The sequence below is a fragment of the Mesocricetus auratus genome, unplaced genomic scaffold, assembly GCF_017639785.1.
Source record: "Mesocricetus auratus isolate SY011 unplaced genomic scaffold, BCM_Maur_2.0 Super-Scaffold_100010, whole genome shotgun sequence".
In the NCBI taxonomy this organism is placed as follows: domain Eukaryota; kingdom Metazoa; phylum Chordata; class Mammalia; order Rodentia; family Cricetidae; genus Mesocricetus; species Mesocricetus auratus.
Genome location: NW_024429194.1, coordinates 86398150 through 86415988, shown reverse-complemented (window position 1 = coordinate 86415988; position 17839 = coordinate 86398150). Strand labels below are relative to the sequence as shown.

The 17839-nt window shown below is 53.9% G+C and overlaps 2 protein-coding genes across 2 annotated transcripts; one reads left to right on the top strand and one right to left on the bottom strand.

The window, feature by feature from the left end:
- The first annotated feature begins 8 nt into the window (after positions 1-8).
- Positions 9-17577, top strand: Mpst (mercaptopyruvate sulfurtransferase). Its single transcript, XM_040754205.1, has 6 exons — positions 9-52; positions 624-680; positions 2648-2754; positions 10047-10207; positions 12838-13459; positions 16980-17577. Exons 4-6 carry the CDS (start codon positions 10097-10099, stop codon positions 17276-17278), a joined length of 1032 nt encoding a protein of 343 aa, XP_040610139.1. The 5' UTR covers positions 9-52; positions 624-680; positions 2648-2754; positions 10047-10096; the 3' UTR covers positions 17279-17577.
- Tst (thiosulfate sulfurtransferase) lies at positions 2792-9340 on the bottom strand. Its single transcript, XM_021225356.2, has 2 exons — positions 8675-9340; positions 2792-3259 (listed from the first exon to the last, which is right to left on the bottom strand). Exons 1-2 carry the CDS (start codon positions 9267-9269, stop codon positions 2961-2963), a joined length of 894 nt encoding a protein of 297 aa, XP_021081015.1. The 5' UTR covers positions 9270-9340; the 3' UTR covers positions 2792-2960.
- Positions 17578-17839: the final 262 nt, after the last annotated feature.

Here is a 17839-nt window from a genome sequence, read left to right as displayed (position 1 = left end):
ATAGGTTCACCCTACCATGGACCAGGACTGAGAGGACAGGAGCAACTCTGAGGTGTTACTTTCTGACACAGCCTTTCAGAAATGTCCTTTGAGCAAGCCACCAAGGCCAGGTTCACTGGCTCAGGCCAAGCACAAAGGATGCTTTTGGAAAAGCGAGGGAATGGTAGACAGCATGACCAAGTCCGTCTAGGGAAAGAGCTCAAAGAAGGGCCGTTTGAGATGGATCTTGAAGTATGCATAGGAGCTCACTGGTTAAATGAGAGAGCATGAGAGGTGTGAAGGTGTTTGAGAGCACAAATGTTCAAAGTAAGGATTTCTCAGGGCCTGAGCTGGATGTGGGGGACTGGGGAATGAGATTAAAGCATGGGTGTAACAGTGAGGGTCCTCTCTGCCGTCAACTACAGGGCTGGTTGCAGGTGAGCCCAGCAAAGTTGTGGTTCCTACATAGTGACTCGGAGGCAGAGCTGTGGATATGGACACTGTCTCTGCCACCCAGCAGGCACAGGGTAGAAGAGGGCATGTTATGTGATTTCCCCAGGACACAGAGACAGGTGGCTAAATCTGGCATCCTAGGGGCCCACTACTTATTAGATGTTTTTTCTTTTTCTTCTTTCGGTTATGAGGCCCAGGCTGGCCCGTGGTCTCCAGTGTGCTGGGGTAACAGATGTATGCCACCTCAGGTAAGCAGCTTGCACCACACTCCTCATGGATCCTGCTGTGGGACAGAGCTGGTTCACCCACAAACCTCTCGTTTATTATGCATTGCTGGCCCCAATTGCAGGAATAGCGGGTCTGAGAATGGCTACCCAGCATCTCAGACGGTTACAGGGGAGGAGGGGGCTGGTCAGGACCAATGGGGCTCATCCTGTTTCCCTTGAGGACAGTTATGCAGGCACACATGGCTGATGGTGGGACACTTCTTTGTGTTCTACTAGATAGAGGCTTGGAGTCCTGTTGGCTTCTCTGCCCCTCACGGTGTGAGTCCCCACACACCGTTTCATCAAAGTCGGTGAAGAAAACATCATCAGTCTTGCACTGTGTGGTCCTGGGTGTGGCCTCCCATCCACTTTGCCCTGCTTTGTTGGCTATAAACAATTCTCACACACATGTATGCACACACACACGCACTCATGCACAAAGAGGGTCCCACAGGACAGGAAGGCAGACACTGCAGAAGGCCTCTCACTGACTGGACTCTGTGAGTCAGATTCCCTTGAAGGCTTCTCTTACCTCCATAGACACAGGTCCTGGTCAAATCTACGCTAGAAGATGTCACCCTTCAGATCAGAACCTTCCAGAAGTAGAAACTGAAGGCTTCCTCTTGACCTGCAAAGCTCTACCCGCCACACTCCTTTCCCTCTGCCTCGGACCTTTCCACACTGCCCATGCCGCCCACCCGTGGCCCCAGCTGAGTCATGTATTAGCTGCCCCTTCCAAGCCTCCTCCTTTCCCCGGACACCTTCAGGGCCTGCTGCAGGAGTGCTGCTTCCTTCCAGGACTCATGGCAGCTGCTTTAAGACTGTGTTGACAAAGCAGCTGGGGTAGAAGGAGCAGGAGAGGGCCACTTGTCATTCATCCCCAAGGATGCTTGGGTCCATCCAGGTTCCGAGGGGGGGTAAGCTGGCATGGGGAGGGGAAAGGTGACAGGGATGAGGCCCTTCTTGCCCCAGCACTGGGCGGGGCTTCCTCCCCAACAAACATGGTCCAGGCTGTCCAGGACCCCTCTTCCTCTGAAGGACCAGACAGGAAAGAGCCAGATCTCCAGTTGATGGGGCCTGGATTTTACTCACAGCCTCAAAGCTAGGTTTTAGAAAACTCAAAATGCATCAGCAGTGGCCCTTCTGCATCGTCAGGAAGCCCTCACCTATGGTGGCTTCCTGCTACTCCTTGCCAGGCTTGCAGAGCCCCTTAGTGGAGCTGTCTCCCCCACCCAAACACACACACACACACACACACACACACACACACACACACACACACACACACACACACACACACCATCCCCCCAGAGGGTCTGTCTATTCAGAGCCAGCAAGGGAATCAAGGCCAGGGCCACCTTGCTTTTTCCTGATTCTGAGCAGGTGGGGAAGGCTACTTCCTTCCTCCCTCCCCACCCCGGTAGTGGGGCCTACAAAGAGAGCTTGGTAGGGGGCTAGTCCTGGCTTCATCTCTCCCTGCCCTCCTCATCCTCCTTAGTACATCGTCTCAGGTAGATCCCAGCATCCTCTATGGCAGGGCATCCCTGACTAGTGTTGTATGACAATCTCCTCAGAATTGAAACATTCCCTCCAGGAGTAGTGTGTGTGTGGTGGTGGTGGGGATTTCCAGAGGTAAATAGAAGACACATGCTTGGAATAACAAAAACTTGAAAGAGTCCTGAGCCCCCTCCCCGGCAGCATAAGAAGTGAGAACTGCTGGGGGAGGCACCCACAGCAGCCGAGCTGCAAGCTGTGCAGGGATCTCCGGGGCCATGGCCCCTGTGAGCGGCCATCCATGTTGAGGTGAGCTTTGGTGATGCAGCTGCTTCTGAGTAACCCCTCCCCCACACTCCTGTGAGTAACCCCAGGAATAACTCCCTGGTTCACCAAGTTGGACATCGGTGCCCATGTTACTGGGATGTGTTGATGCGTGTGCCATGTCTCCTTAGGAAAAGACTGCCACACAGCACCAGAGAGGGCAACCAGCTGCCTTGGCCAAGACCAAGTAGAACAACAGTGTCCTCCGCACGGCCATCTTGGCTAACGGTCGACGAAGGTAGGGGTCAGAACCCGGTGTGAGGGGGCAGACTCACTTCTGAGAAAAGGCACTTTATTTCAGGACGGTGGGAAGGGGAGGCACTCACAGCAATTCTAAAGTCCTGTCAATCTTCATTGCCTAAGAGGTGTGAACCCATGGCAGGTCACTCTGGCCTCACTGAAGGGAACTAGCTGAAGTTGGTGTGCAGAGGACGGTGTGCACACTCAGGCCTTCCCACTCTTTCCCTGGGACACGCGGGTCTCCGGGGGTGCCCTGCGGAACCACTCCGACCAGGAGCCATCATAAACAGCCACATCAGGCTTGCCACAGAGGTAGGCAGCCAGGGCAATATGGCAGGCGGTGACCCCCTTGCGGCATGTGGCAATGAGGGGCTGTGAGAGGTCCACCTTTTTGTCCTGGAATATGGCACGCAGCTCCTCTGGGCTCTTCTCAAAGCCATCTTCGGTTAGGAAGTTCATGAAGGGCATGTTGACTGAACCGCGGATGTGGCCCGAGTCCAGTCCTGAGTAGCAATAGAGGACATAGATTAGGGAAGACACTGGAGTGGGAACTGGAGGGCCTGGGGCCACCACCAATAAAAATAATGCCTGTGCTCTCTTAGGAACTCAGTTTCTTTCCTCTTCTGCTTATTTTCAACAGGCAAGCTGTAAGAGCCTGAGCCAGGGCCTACAGCCCCTGCCCCATGAGCTGCCTTGATGGAAGGATGTCCCAAGTCACCCTAAGTGACATCTGTATGCATTGCAAGCCCTCCTAATTTTTTCTCCTAACTTTTGCAAATTGCCTCTGCTCTCTACCCCACAGGTTTTCTCAGTTGCAAAATGGGCTCTTTGTAATAACCCTGACCGTCCTAGAACTCGAAATTATAGACCAGGCTGGCCTCAAATGCACAGAGATCCGCCTGCCTCTACCTCCGAGTGCTGGGATTAAAGGTGTACGCCATCACTGCCCAGGATTACTGGGTAGAGCAGATGGAATGAACTCACATAGAAATGGTGAGAAACTATCTGGGCTTTCTTGGACAACAGTTTGCAAGAGTATGGAAGCTGGCTAGCTTTGAGGGCCATTAAATAAATTCGCCTGTAAACCTATTTTACAGGTGAAAACACTGAGGTGTGTTGACATGAATGGCTCAGCTAAAGACACAAAGAAGGACAGGAAGACCCAGGACCACACCCAGTCTTGGTGTTCTGTGAGGTACATAGTTGTGAAAGGAGAAGGGGCGTGGTAGCAAGCATGTGTTCAGATCCTAGCTCTACCACTCCCTACACTGGTAAGCGCCGTTGCCTCTATGGGGAGTGAAGACCCCTGGGTGAGGATAAATGGCATAAAGGCAAATACTGAGCCAGACATAGCGGCGCACGCCTTTAATCCCAGCACTCCGGAGGTGGAGGCAGGCGGATCTCTGTGTGTTTGAGGCCAACATGGTCTACAGAGTGAGTTGCAGGACAGCCAGGGCTGTTACACAGAGAAACCCTGTTTCGAAAAACAAACAAGAAGACAAATATTGAACCTAATGGTGCCTGTCCCCATGCTGCAATCCCAGTGCCGAGCTCCACCTGTGTGCACGGTCCTGCCGTCCCCTCCACACACCTCTAAAGCTTAAGCAAGAGCAGGGCAGAGGTGGGCAGGCCAGGGTCTGTTCTAGAACACAGCCAGCAGGAGTGGCGGGTATGCATGGTAACACACATCTGCAGTCCCTGTGTGCTGGAGGCTGAGGCAGGAGGATGAAAGGTTTGAAGCCAGCCTAGTCTACATAGTGAGTTACAAGTCAGTCTGGGCTATAGAATGAGACCTTGTTTGAAAAACATCAGACGAGTAAAAAGGGGAGGCCCTCGCCAACAGCAAGGGTGGGCGGTGGCTGACTGCTGGCACCCAAAGGAGCCACGCCTTAGCAGTCCCTGCGTGCTCAGCCATTTCGCCCGTCCTTGTGCATCCTGCACCCCTCCACAGACGACACTGAGAGTAAGGCCCATGTCAAAGCTGCCTCCATCATTCAGGTTCCACAAGCCCCCACCACCTTTAAACTTGGACCACGAGGCAGGGCAGAACCAGCATGGTAGGCATGGTGGGAAGGGGAAGAAAGGGCCTTGATTGCTATGAGCAAGTCATATCCCAGCACTGAGCAGCATCAGACAGACAGACAGACAGACAGGCTCGCCCTCAGGGCCTCGGTCCACCCTCCTGTAGGTAAAAGCCCCAGTGAGCCCCAGAGCACAGCGGGCACATGGCTGGTCAATGCAGCAATGTGGGAACCCCCTCATCCCAAAGAAGATTCTAGACTCACTAGCATAAGCAGCCTTTGACTGAATACATGTCCCTGTGCAAAGGGTGGTGACATCAGGAGATGCCTTCCTGCTGTGATCTGAAACCAGCTATGTGTAACCCTCCAGTGAGGAGTTGCTGCCCTATGGACATCTACTGTCCGGTTACAGCAGTTCCCGCAGGCGTTGGGGAGCCAGATCATTTGCTCAGGGCTGTTCTCTTCTGGTCCACGACACACCAGCTTTATTGCTTTCTTGAGTCTCTAAAGGGGGCCTTGTCCGAGTAAGGTTGAAGTCAGGGATGCTGGGAAACCTTGGTTCCAGCCTGATGACATAGCAATGGCCACCTCTGCCAGGAAGGCTCAGGGCCCACCTGATTTTTCTTTCTTGAGGTGAGGGGGAGGCAGCTTGGGGAGTGTACCGGTGCGGACATGTCCCTGGAGCTGAGAGGACCACCTAGGCTAATGTTCCCCATTGGCCCGCCCCCTGGAATTTGCTGTTCTAGGGAGGCTAGATGAAGTGAGCCCCAGAGATCTGCCTGTCTCTGCCTCCCCAGTGCTGGGACAAGCACAGGTTATCAAGCTGGGCTCAGGGGATCTAACCCAGGTCCTCCCGAACTTCCGAGGCAAGGACTTGACTCACTGAGTTATTTCTCCAGCCTCTACCTGGGGACTTTAAAGGAACAGAGGCCTCAGCCTGTGTGCAGAGGGAGAGCCCAGGGAAGCCACGGGCAGGGCCAGAGAACTCTGGAATACTGCCAACCTGAGGAAGGGCTTGCAGCCAGAAGCAGGCCTCTGTCATATGCTTCTGGCCTCCCTTCCCCCACGGTGGGCCTGCCACTATTCAGGCAGCTTCCGGCAACCCAGCACCCCAAAAGTGGGTTCTCTAGAGAACTATATCTCCCTCATCCCTCACAAAACTGAAGAGACCTTCCTCCTGGCTCTTAATATGAATCCCAGGCTAAGGGAGAGGCAATAATTTCCCCAGGGACACACAGCAGAGTTACGTGAAGTCAGGTGGGACTCCAAAGGCTCTGTTTTTCAGTCACTCTGAGCTCCCCTAGAAAAGAAGGCTGAGGCAAGGGAATTACTGAGACAACTTCTTGTGTTCCTCAACTGCCTAGAAATCTAAGAATTTCTGTTCCAGATTTTGCTGAGGAGACGAAAGTCAGCATAGTAAGATCCCTTAGACCACGGACGGACGGGCATGGCTGTTGGAGGCCAGGAAAACCTGTTTGGACCTTTCTCCCCGCCCCCCATCCTCATGTTTGCTCTCACACCACCCTCCATAGCAGCCATAGGCAAGCCTCACTTTGGTGCCTGCAGCCCTGAGTGGAGGGGGCCAGGCCCTCAACAAGGCTACTGAGGATTCTAGAAGTGACTGTATCCAGAGGACTGCAAATCAAAGTGCTCAGCATGAACCAACACCCTCCCCACATCCACAACCACCCCCACCCCCGGGGACACAGGCTAAGCAACTGAGAAACAAGTGATACCAGGCCCAAATGTAGCATTCCCATTTTATAGATGAAGAAAACTGAGGCTTGCAGAGGGGTGGCAGCTTGCTACTGGCAAGCCTTCCAGAGACCCCTGGACTCTAAAGTCCCTCTCTTCTCTATGATTTTTCCTAATTACTCTGGGTGTCCAGCCCTGGGTCTGAGGGACACAGGTCACTTCTGCCCTCATTTGCTAGTGTTCCTTTATGGGGACAGTTTTTTCTGGTGGACACACACAGCTGCACCTGAATATCCTTTTCTTCTTCACTCTTACTCAGGACCCTGGAAGGCACGTGAAGGCCCAAGGGGAAGGTGATTGCTCCCAGAGGACAGGAAGTAGCCATGGGGTCTCTGAAGACCTGTTTCTTGTCTCACTCAGAGTCAAGGCTTCCCCCCCCCCCCCCCCGTGCTTTATAGATGGACTTCTGAACCCACAGGACCGTCACCGAACCCATCCTAGGCAGCAGACCATGACCTTAGCAGTGTGCACCTGTGTCCAGCAAATCCTCTAATAGAATTGGGCAAGCTGCCCATCGCCTACCTGTCTAGATGGCCCTGGACTTTGCTCAATGCCTTCCCCACCAAAGAATCCCCTTGCTGGCTTGTTGTGTGGAACAAAGGCCCTGTGCATGTGGCAGGGCTGGGCACCTCTGCTTGTTTATGACTGGGAAATGCAAGACCAAGCAGGGCTCAGTACCCTGCACATAGGAATGGCTGGCTGGCAATCAGATGAGGGAAGTGACTTGGAGAGCAGGGGCGCTTTGGAGCTCAGGCAGGCTTCTCCGCTCTCCAAGTCTTGGTTTGCCTGGTCTATAAAATGGTGGAACCCTATGGCTCTGTATCCCTCATCTCTGTTTGCCTTTCGGCCTGCTGGGAAAGCTCCACAGCCAGCTTCCCTCTCCCTTCCCCCAGCATAAGTTCCAAGAAGAAAAAGCACTTTCAGCCAAGACCAGGAGGGGCTGCAGGCATTCCTTGTCCTGGGTCTCTGCAAAATGCCTAATGAACATGAATCTCTCTCTTCTGGCCTTCCCAGAGCAAAGCAGTCAGGGATTATCAAAGGCCTGGACAGAGCTGGACTGGAGAACTCTGCCCACAACTAAACGTGTGGCCTCCACCTGCTCCTGTCTGTGGGCCTCAGCCTCCCTCTGTCCAATGGGTTGTCGGTTTAGTATTAAGACTTTAGAAACAGTGTTGCCAACATCAACCGGTAAAACGGAAGAGACATTTTGCAACAAGTTAGACAAAATGTTACCCCGGGTAAAGTCCTAAAGGGCTGGACTAAGAAAAACTAAGAGCCCAGGGGGTTGCTGGCCACCTACCAGCCAGCAGTTGCCTCTGGTTAGAAGCCTCTAGAAGACAGCATTTCCTCTCCAAAGACTTTTTGTGACTGCTAAGCTGTGCAGACTCCTTCAGCCCTCCCCCCCCACACACACACATAAGAGGGGACTCGAGGGCCATCTCTCGGGGAATGCCTGGCACAGGAGGCTCCCCTAAACCCTAGGAAGTGGTGGTAGTATTGAATGGGTTTATATATGGTTTTAGAGCCTTGGTTTAAAGCAAATTAGTACAGGGTTCAAATCCTGGCCCTGCCACTTAACTGATCAAATAACAGTATCATGGCTGTTCATCTTCCCATCTAAGCTGGGGTATTTCACAGGATCAACATCCCTGGCACAACCTGGCAGCTGGTGTCACAGCTCCACAGATGAGCTGAAGCTGCTTGTTGAGATGTGAACAGAGCTGCCTTTCAAGACACGAGCTGGGGTCCCAGAAGAACTCAGGAAAGGTCTCTGTTGATGTTTGAAAAGGTTTCGGGATCTAGAGGGTGCGAGTATATTTGTAGAACTCTGTACAGCCCTGCAAATGGTTGCTTGTGGGTAGGACACCCTTTGGTCCATCCCAGTGCATGTGGGAGAGTTGATTCCTAGCCGTGGACATGGACGGACAGGCCACCAGTCACCTCTACTGATGTGGGCAACTTGTTAGCTCACGGCTATGGGCACACTGGGCCCTCACATCAGAGCTACAAAAGCCTTAAAGGTTAGCTGTCCCTTCCATTTCACAAATAGGAGAGTCTACGTGGAGGGGCCGAGGGTCCCAGCTATTCTGATTCCCCACCCTCTTGTTGACAATCCTCCCCAAAGGTCACGGGGACACCTACCTACGATATCCGGCTCCGGTTCCGTGCCCAGGTACCGTCCTTGGGCACGGGAGTCCACCAGTTGGAACCTCTTAGACTGGAGGTTCTCCAGGACTTGCTCATAGGTCTTGAGCAGGGAGCGGTCCAGTGTGGCTTTGAAAACGGCTGGCTCTGGACGTGAGGGCTCAGATGTCACAGGGTGGCCCTCCTTCAGCCAGTTCCGGAAGCCACCATTAAGCACTGACACTGTGCGGTGGCCAAACACACGGAACATCCACCACACTCTGGGCGCATAGAAGCTGCCCAGGTCGTCTCCATCGTACACCACCACGTGTGTGTCGTTGCTGATTCCCAGACTGCCCACGTAGTCCCCAAAGTGGGCCTCACTGGGCAGCATCATCTCATAAGGCGAAGCCGTGTCCCTGCACTCCTCTATATCAAAGAAGGACGCGCCAGGCACGTGGCGTTCCTGGTACTCTTTGCGGGCCTGACGGGTCCCCGGAGAGTACCATGACGCGTCCAACACCCGAAGGCCGGGCCCCAGGCTGCCAGACCGAATCGACTCCGCCAGCCATTTGGTGGAGACCAGCGCCCGGTAGAGCACTTGATGAACCATAGTGTCAGCTGTGTGTGTCACCTGGCGCGGGTGGAAACAAGGAAAAAGTCCTCAAAGGACTGAGTGCGGTGGGCGGAGCCCGGGAGGCGGGGCTGTTGTCCCCACTACACTTTCCCAGCGTGCAATGGTAACTACACCCGGAGTTTAACTGGGGAGACTATGGGATAGGTTGGCACATTCCCTAGGGAAAACCCGCTCCGCCCCTCCCACTGCCCCGGCGCCCGCCCAGTCTGGTTCCAGGGAAAGCAGATGGGCGTGGCCAAGAGTTTCGGAGCGCTCTTTTGGCAGCAGCTGCTCAGGACCCTGTCTGCAAAATGCGGAGAACATGGGTCCTAGGTAGGGAAGATGGACCTTGGGCTTTGAGTTCCTTCTCCGGGGCGAACTGACCATTCGCCAGCCATTCTGTTTCGGTTCCCTGCAATTTGGGTTCTCTGGCTCCTAGAATGCCTAAATCGGGTGAAGAGATCTAAGCACTCAGCCCTACTTTCTCCACTAGGACCTTCCCCTGGGCCACAAGTGGCCCAACCGGCGGCCCTATCATGGGCGGCCCGATGCATTCACTCGCCCTGATAGCTGCGCAAGAACTCGCCCTTGCGCTCCGGAGACTCTAGTAGGTTCAAACCCGGAGCCGGGAGTGTCCCCAATTGGACCGAACCATTGTGCCGCCTCCCATGGGGAAGGACTTCTCTTGCAGACAGTTGGGACTTCCAGCAGCCCTGCGCTTTCGCACCGGAACTCTGTTTGCCCCTCCTGATGTGAAGCATCTCACATCTATAGGGACTATTGGAGTCTCGGGGTGACACTGGGACAGTGAACAACCCGACTACATGGCGCGTGAGTCCCCCGCAGCCCGGAGAATGGAAGGTGCTGCCAGCAGCGTCTCGGAGTGGCCGAGGCAGTGGGCCGTGCCCAAGTCTCCTCCCTTTGGCTGGCGACAGGTTGGTGGCGGAAGGAGGGGACCACTGAGGGAGCGGGGAGGGGGTGACAAAGCTGGGAACCCTGCTATCTGCTGCCCAATGCGTCCTATTTGCTTTACTGTGAGGGAGGGCGCTTTTCGGGAGGGCATAGTGTGGTACCACGCGGGAGTGGAGGAAGGGACACAGTCTATGAGAGAAGAGTTTCCAGGGCGCCCCTAATTTGCCTTAAGGGGGACTGCCCGCTGTGCTTGTGACCGCCTGTGGGTTGGGGTGGGGGTAAGAGTCAGGTGGGTAGCGGTGTCTGGTTGGGGTTTGGAATGGCCTGGTGCCTCCTGAGAAAGTAGTAAGGCCCGAGGGCGGCAGTGGTTCGAAGATCCTGTGTCCCGCAAAAAGAGAAAGTAGCAGAACCAACTGTTTCCAGGCTCGCCTGCGGTGGCACGGCCTTAAGGACCCTGATGGACAGGGCTGAAACTTCCCCCAACACGAGAAACAGGCAGTGCCAGGGCGCGCGCTCTAGACTGCCTGAGCCCCTCCTTCAGGGGTGCAGCATACAGGCTTACACTAGCCCTACGATGGCCTGGGGCCGTCCCATGTGTCCTGACGGTCCTCCAGAGACCCACTCTCCCCCGGGATCTTGTCCTTCCAAGCACAAAGGCACCTAGTCTGGTTTCTGCCCCTCAGGGACACCCACTAGCCTAGCTTCTCTGTCACTCTTTCTGCAGCCCAGGGTCCTTTGTGAGAACTGTCAATCAAACAGGGAGACAGGGTCAGGTGTCCTCGGACCTCTATAGTCCCAGCCCTGGAAGTTTTAAGAATCTGCCCCTGTAGATTCAAGAGCCACTTAGGAGAGTAAAGTGGGAAATAATGCTTTTCATTCCAATGCCCTAAATGATCAACCAAAGAAACTGCACATAGGGTATTTGGTAGCCCTTCTGTATTCATCTTTAAATCTCATTTTAAAAGGTTTTGGAGTCTGGCATGGTGATATCTGCTCATAATTCCTTTGCTCTGGAAGCTGATGCAGGAGGGGGGATGATTTCAAGTCCCAGGATAGTTTAGGATATATAGTGAGACCTTGGAGGGGGCAGGCATGGTGGTGGGATAACCCGGTTGATAAAGTACTTGCCTTGCAAGCACAAGGCCCAGAGCCTGCATAAATGGCACAAGGCATGTTACATGCCTGGAATCCCAGCACTGGGGAAGGCATGACAGGTAGAGTCCTGGGGCTCAGTGACCTGCCAACTAAAGTGAGTCCTAGGCCATAGAAAGACCCCATCTCGAAATGAAATACAATTAAATGGCTGATGCCTGAGGACCCATCTGACTTCTGAGGTTGTCCTCTGCCCTACACACACACACACACACACACACACACACACACACACAGGTTGGAAGCTTCAGTATTAGACACATAAGCCAGCAACCCTTATATACCCACACGAGCAGCCTGTGCCATGGCATTTCTGCCTGCTTTGGAGGTCTCTCTGACTTCCAAACCAGAGTTGGGAAGGCAAAATTCCCAAGAATGATGGCGTAAAGGAGCTGCTATAGTTCACAAGAGGATTGTTTCACCGCCCTGGCCTCCTTGCTCTCTGCACACACACACACCCCTGCACCCCCACTAACACATCTCATTGCATGGCAAGCACTGGGATCAGTCCTTAGCCGGAGTCCATGTCTACTTGCTTATTCCTATCCCTAAGTCAAAATGTGACTCTGCTTCCTTCAAAAAGCCCTTCCATCCCCTCCCTCCCATCGAGGCCCTGGTGCTCACACTGAACTCCAGAATTCTTCTCTCACATGGTTGCTTGAGCTGCTCTGATGCCTACCAAAGTAAAAGGTTCTCAGTGCCTCCAGCACAGAGCCTAGGCCAGTGATCCAAACCTCCCCCCACTGAGTATGTTGGTTGCTTTTTACTTTTTTGTTCTGCTTTATTGAGATGGTCTTGCTGAGCAGCCCAGGCTGGTCTGGAACTTACTATGTAGACTAGGCCCGCCCTGAACTCTGGTTCTCCTGCCTTAGTCCCCTGGATATTGATTGGTATTACACCAGGTGACTCAAAGCACATCTAGGAGCCTCAGTGGCTTTCAGGAAAAGGTGACAGTACCAAAAATCTTAAAAGGCTGTTCCTCCAACAGGTTAGGGAGAGGCTGCTGTGTCAAGTGTTGTAATACATGAGGATTAAATGGCACTAGGCTAAGGGTGAATTCTGCTTATTGCTCCTATTGGACTCCTAGAACTAAGTGCTCAATGAATGAGTGAATTTGATTGGTTGCAAAGCTGGGCTACATCTTAGAGAAGGCTGAAACTTTGGCCTTGTTTGCTTTACTTAAGGGTCAATCGGGCCTGCCCCTGGCCCTGTCCTACTCACCTGCATGCTGGACAAGGAATAGAGAGTGAGGGGCGCGCACCACCCTCCCCTGGCGCCTGTAGTCATAACATTAGTTGGAGCTGTGTGTTATTTAAGACCTGGCAGGGTGAGTCTCTGGGTGATAAAGCCTGATGCTGGCTTCACCCCAATCCTTTCTGTATTCTTGGACTCTGCTCTGCCGGCGCTCAGGCTCCACCTCCGCGGATTAACACACATGTCCCAGCCACAGCCCCTGACAGCAGGCCAGTCTCTCGATTCTGATATCTTCCCTGTCTTGCAGGCCCGCAATCCAAGCATCCCGGAAGCCATGGCCGCCCCTCAGCTTTTCCGAGCGCTCGTGTCTGCTCAGTGGGTGGCCGAGGCTCTGAAGTCCCCGCGAGCCTCGCAGCCGCTGAAGTTGCTGGATGCATCCTGGTACCTGCCAAAGCTGGGCCGCAACGCGCGACGGGAGTTCGAGGAGCGCCACATCCCAGGTGCCACCTTCTTTGACATTGATCATTGCAGCGACCACACTTCGCCCTACGATCACATGCTACCTAGCGCCGAGCACTTCGCCGACTACGCGGGAAGCCTGGGCGTGGGCGCTGCCACGCACGTTGTGATCTACGATGGCAGCGACCAGGGCCTCTACTCCGCTCCGCGGGTCTGGTGGATGTTCCGTGCCTTCGGCCACCGCTCGGTGTCGCTGCTGGACGGCGGCTTCCGCCACTGGCTGAGCCAGAACCTACCAATCAGCTCTGGCAAAAGCCACTCGGAGCCCGCGGAGTTCCACGCGCAGTTAGATCCCTCCTTCATCAAGACTCACGAGAACATCCTGGAGAACCTGGAGACCCGGAGCTTCCAGGTGGTGGACGCCCGCGCAGCTGGCCGGTTCCGGGGCACAGAGCCGGAACCCCGAGATGGTAACACTCTGGGGGAGCAGGGCGTAGGGACAGGCTGGTGTGCCCCTACACCGCCTAGCCTTGTGCTGGTCTTTAAAAGCACACAGAGCAGAGCAGAAGGGTTGCTTTCTGGGCACCTCATCCTGAGCTTGCTTCCTTCCTATATTGGAGGCCTCAACACCACCTCACGGTTTCGGAACTTGGGGCAGAAGTTGCTTAAGTACCTTGAGAATTCAAGGAGGCCCTGTATGAGCTTGACAACTCAGATAGCTCTGCAATACGGTGCTCATGTGTGGCCACGCATAACAGCCTGAGGCAGCCCCGCCTGGTTTAGGAAGCACCCAAGCTTGGTTCCTGAGTTGATGGGGTACAAGGTGTCTGCAACTCCACCAGAGTTGCTGAGAGATTCCAAGAGGGGAAGAGGGTGTGTCGTCCAAACTGAGTGGTTGGTGCCCCAGGGAAGAACCAAACGGGTTGCCTATGGCCTGGGCTTCTCCAGGAAAAGCCCTGTGTGGTGTGGGAAGGGACCCCACAAAGCAGACAGGGCTGTAGCCATGCTAATGTGAGTCTTTGAAAACTCTGAGGAGATAGACACAGCCAGCTTCAGTACCGTAGAGACCACGTCCCTGTGTTTAAACAACCTCAGCAAACAGTTTTTCCTTTGTCTGTGCTGAGAGTGTGCAGTTCCTTTCCTGATCATTATTCCTAAATGATAACAGTATAAACTACATAGCTTTTACAAACGCTATGGTAAAATGGATATTGGAAGTAATCTAGAGACGGGTGCAGCAGCTCTTGGATGGAATCCCAGCATTTGGAGGCTGAGGTAGGTGGATCATGAGTTTAGGCCAGCCTGGGCTCCACAGTGATTTCCAGGTCAGCCTGGACTCTAGAGTGAGACCCTGTCTCAAAACTTAAAAGGAAGAGAGAGGAGCTGGAGAGAATGTAGAGATGTCTTAAATGTTAGGAGGCTATGTGTAGGTTACATGGTAGGATAGCATTTCATATGATTTGGCATTCTGGGGGTCCGGGCACCAATTCTCCAGAAATCATGGAGCGATGCATGTACTGCCCTTGTGCAGGGGAGGGAAATAGCCCTGGGATGGTTGCCTTGTCCTAGGTCTCAGGAAGGAGCCACTCTGGATCAGACTCCTCCTGCATACTAACCACGAGTGAGCCACCAACAACCCCCCATCATTTGTCTCCGGCCTGCTCCTGTGCAGGAGCCAGCTGTAGCCCTGGAAGTTCTCCTAGGCCCTCTCTGCCCACTCTTACAGTATCTGGGCTCACAGTGCAGCCTGACAGTCAGTAGCTTGCATCGAGTTCATGTCCCAGAGGTGTTTGTGACTTCAGAGCCTCCTGCCACCTGGAGTCCTGTAGAATATTACTTCTGTGTCTACAACCCTCAGAGACTGTGGACATACCCCACCAGTTTTGAACCTACTCGGATAGCAGTTTCCGGTGGACTAGGCTCATGAGAGTGCCACCAAACTAAGTCCCAGGGGAAAAGCACCAGAAGCATCTGCTGGTACAGACTTGGGTTCAGAGCCCTGTCTCTGCGTGTACTTTCTATGTAGCACCTGGCAGGTCACCTAGCCCCTCTGGATGGTGGCCCTTGAATGTGTATGATGGGAGCAATAAGTAGGAGGGACCATAATGGGTGATGTCATGGTGTGAAAGAGCAAACGTACGTACCTAAATTGCCCAGCCCCATTCACCCATGCAAATAAACTACATTCAGTGGGGAATGGCATCAGCTCGGGCTCCTTCAGGGGCGTGTAGGGTGTCCCACCATCAGACTTACCTCTGAATGGGAGGGAATGCTGAGAACCTAGCAGGCTAGTTAGGCTGGTACAGGCTGCCAGGCAGGAGGGCTTTCTATTTACAGTGTCACCATTTCTGCTCCACTACCCAGCACACCTCTGATTTGCTCTTTCGGTCCATCAGGGCAGGGTGCATGTTTTCCTGGGTAAAGCTGAAGGCATGAGGAAGCCCTGACAAGATTTATCTGTAGCATCCTGGAGGGATAGCTTGCTCCTCACAGGGCTTTGGGAAGGGCTGCTGGGATGACTTTGAGCAGGCCCACTTCACTGGGGATGACCAGCCTCCCGAATCCTCTCTAAGCTCAGGAGTGCTGTCTCCCACTATCCCCTGAGGATAGAGACCCATGTGGCCCAGGAGCTCATACAAAGACCTGTCCCTCCCTGTACAGAAAAACCAAGGCACAAGTTTCTCAGAGCCTCCTTTCAGAATCCAGATGGCCCGCTGGTGAGCATCTCGGCTCCTGTGAAATGGGCATTGGTAACTTTTGGCTGAAAGAAAGACAAAATGTGCATTGGAGCTCTTGGGGCTTCAGAGCCCGGGTAAAGTGATACTCCTGTTTAACCACACTTCTGGTTTTGCTGGGGTCCTCATCTATCAGACTTTTTTTTGGGGGGGAGTGGGGGGACAGAGTCTCATGTAGCCCAGGTTGGCTTCGAACACACTGTGTACCTTAGAATGGCCTTAGACTTCCGATCCTCTTGCCTTTACTCCCCAAGTGCTGGGATTACAGGCACCACCAGAATTGGGTTTGGAGGTGCTGAGGGTGCAACCCAAACCTTCGTGCATGCTAGGCAAGCAGTCTACTAGCTGAGCCACACACACACACACACACACACACACACCCCGCACCAAGACTGAACTCTACGAGTAAACCTGATTTCCCCTCCGGCCAGACTGGAGCCCAAAGTCCTCTTCCAGGCCTCCCTCCCTGTTGCCTGGCCGTGGTGCTTTTTGCCTAACTTCGGGGTTTCTGGGTTCTTCCTGCCTTCCATGCTCTTAGTCCCACTGTCAGCCCCCCCCCCCCGACTGGGTGACTGCTACTCATCCTGGGAGAAGGCTCCACCCTCTCTAGGCACTGAGGCCTGCTCCATGGCAGCACAGGCTCTGAGGTGGGTACCGTTCGTTCTGCCCAGCACGAGCTAGAGCGTGCTACTCTTTGTATCTTATTCTCCTAGGGGAGGGGTGACACTCATTTCTTTCCCATGGCCTTGGGGTGGTACTAAAGGAGAAGATGCTGCTGAGGGGGTCCAGGCACAAAGCAAGCATTCGGCCGTGTCAGCTGTCCTGATGACTACTGCCAATTTTACGCTACAGCCCCAGGGCATTTTTGTCACACTAGCAATTATCTGGTTATTGCCTATCTGTCCTTCAGGCCTCCAGGTGCCCCAAACCATACCTGGACAGAGGTCATGTGCATTGCTCTGCTGCCCCGCAAGGTTCAAGGTCAGGAAGCCCAGGATCTTCCGTAGCTCTGGTGGAGTCTAGTTCCAGGATTCAAACTCTAGCTGGCAATTAGCTGAGTGTATCTACTTTGGGTGTTGCTTAGCCTTTAGTTTGGCCATCTGTGTGGTGGGGGTACCTAGCCCTGGTGGCTGGAGGATAAGATCAGACATTGGAGACACGTGTGGCCCCCTGCCATGGTGGGAGGCTCGATACCACGAATGCCATCAACACTAGATGTCACTCACACTGCCCTTCCATGTGTTCATTTCTGCAGGCATCGAACCTGGACATATCCCTGGCTCAGTAAACATCCCGTTCACTGAATTCCTGACCAAGGAGGGGCTAGAGAAGAGCCCAGAAGAGATCCAGTGCCTGTTCCAGGAGAAGAATGTGGACCTGTCCAAGCCCTTAGTAGCCACATGTGGCTCCGGTGTCACAGCCTGCCACGTGGCCCTGGGGGCCTTCCTGTGTGGCAAACCTGATGTGCCTGTCTATGATGGCTCCTGGGTAGAGTGGTACATGCGTGCCCAGCCTGAGCATATCATCTCCGAGGGCCGAGGGAAGACCCATTGAGGCCAGGCAGGACACACAGTACAGCTCAGGTGACATCTGACCGTCATGGTGCCAACCTGGTGGCCCTGACTCTGCTTTGCCAAGAGTCCTTCCTCAGACAACTCAGGTGGTGTTCAGAGTGACATTGGAGACCAGGAGTTCCAATGGTTATGGGCACCCAGCAAAGGTAGCACAGCAGGTGACATTAAGAATGTACCTAAGGGAGGGAGGGAGGCCAGACAGCAGAACAGCCTGCATGGTGCTAAGCTGGGTCCCCCTAGCTTGTTTCACTGTTGGGAAATAAAACACCAAGCACAAAACCTTTGTGGCTGTGAGAATGTCTGTTTCCTGGGGAGCAGGGGACTCTTGGACAGCCAGAGGAGGTCGTTCTGGAGGAACCTTGGCTGCCTTCACTTGATCCTGGGAACCCAGAGACCTTGTTCCCAGATGCTGTGGCAAACTGTCATCTGCCTATAATCCTGGAGTCCCTCTGGCTTCTGGGTTCTTCATTTTATTTGTGTGTGTGTATGCATGTGAGTTTGTGTGTGTGGTTGTGCATGTGTGTTGAGATCAGAGGACAAC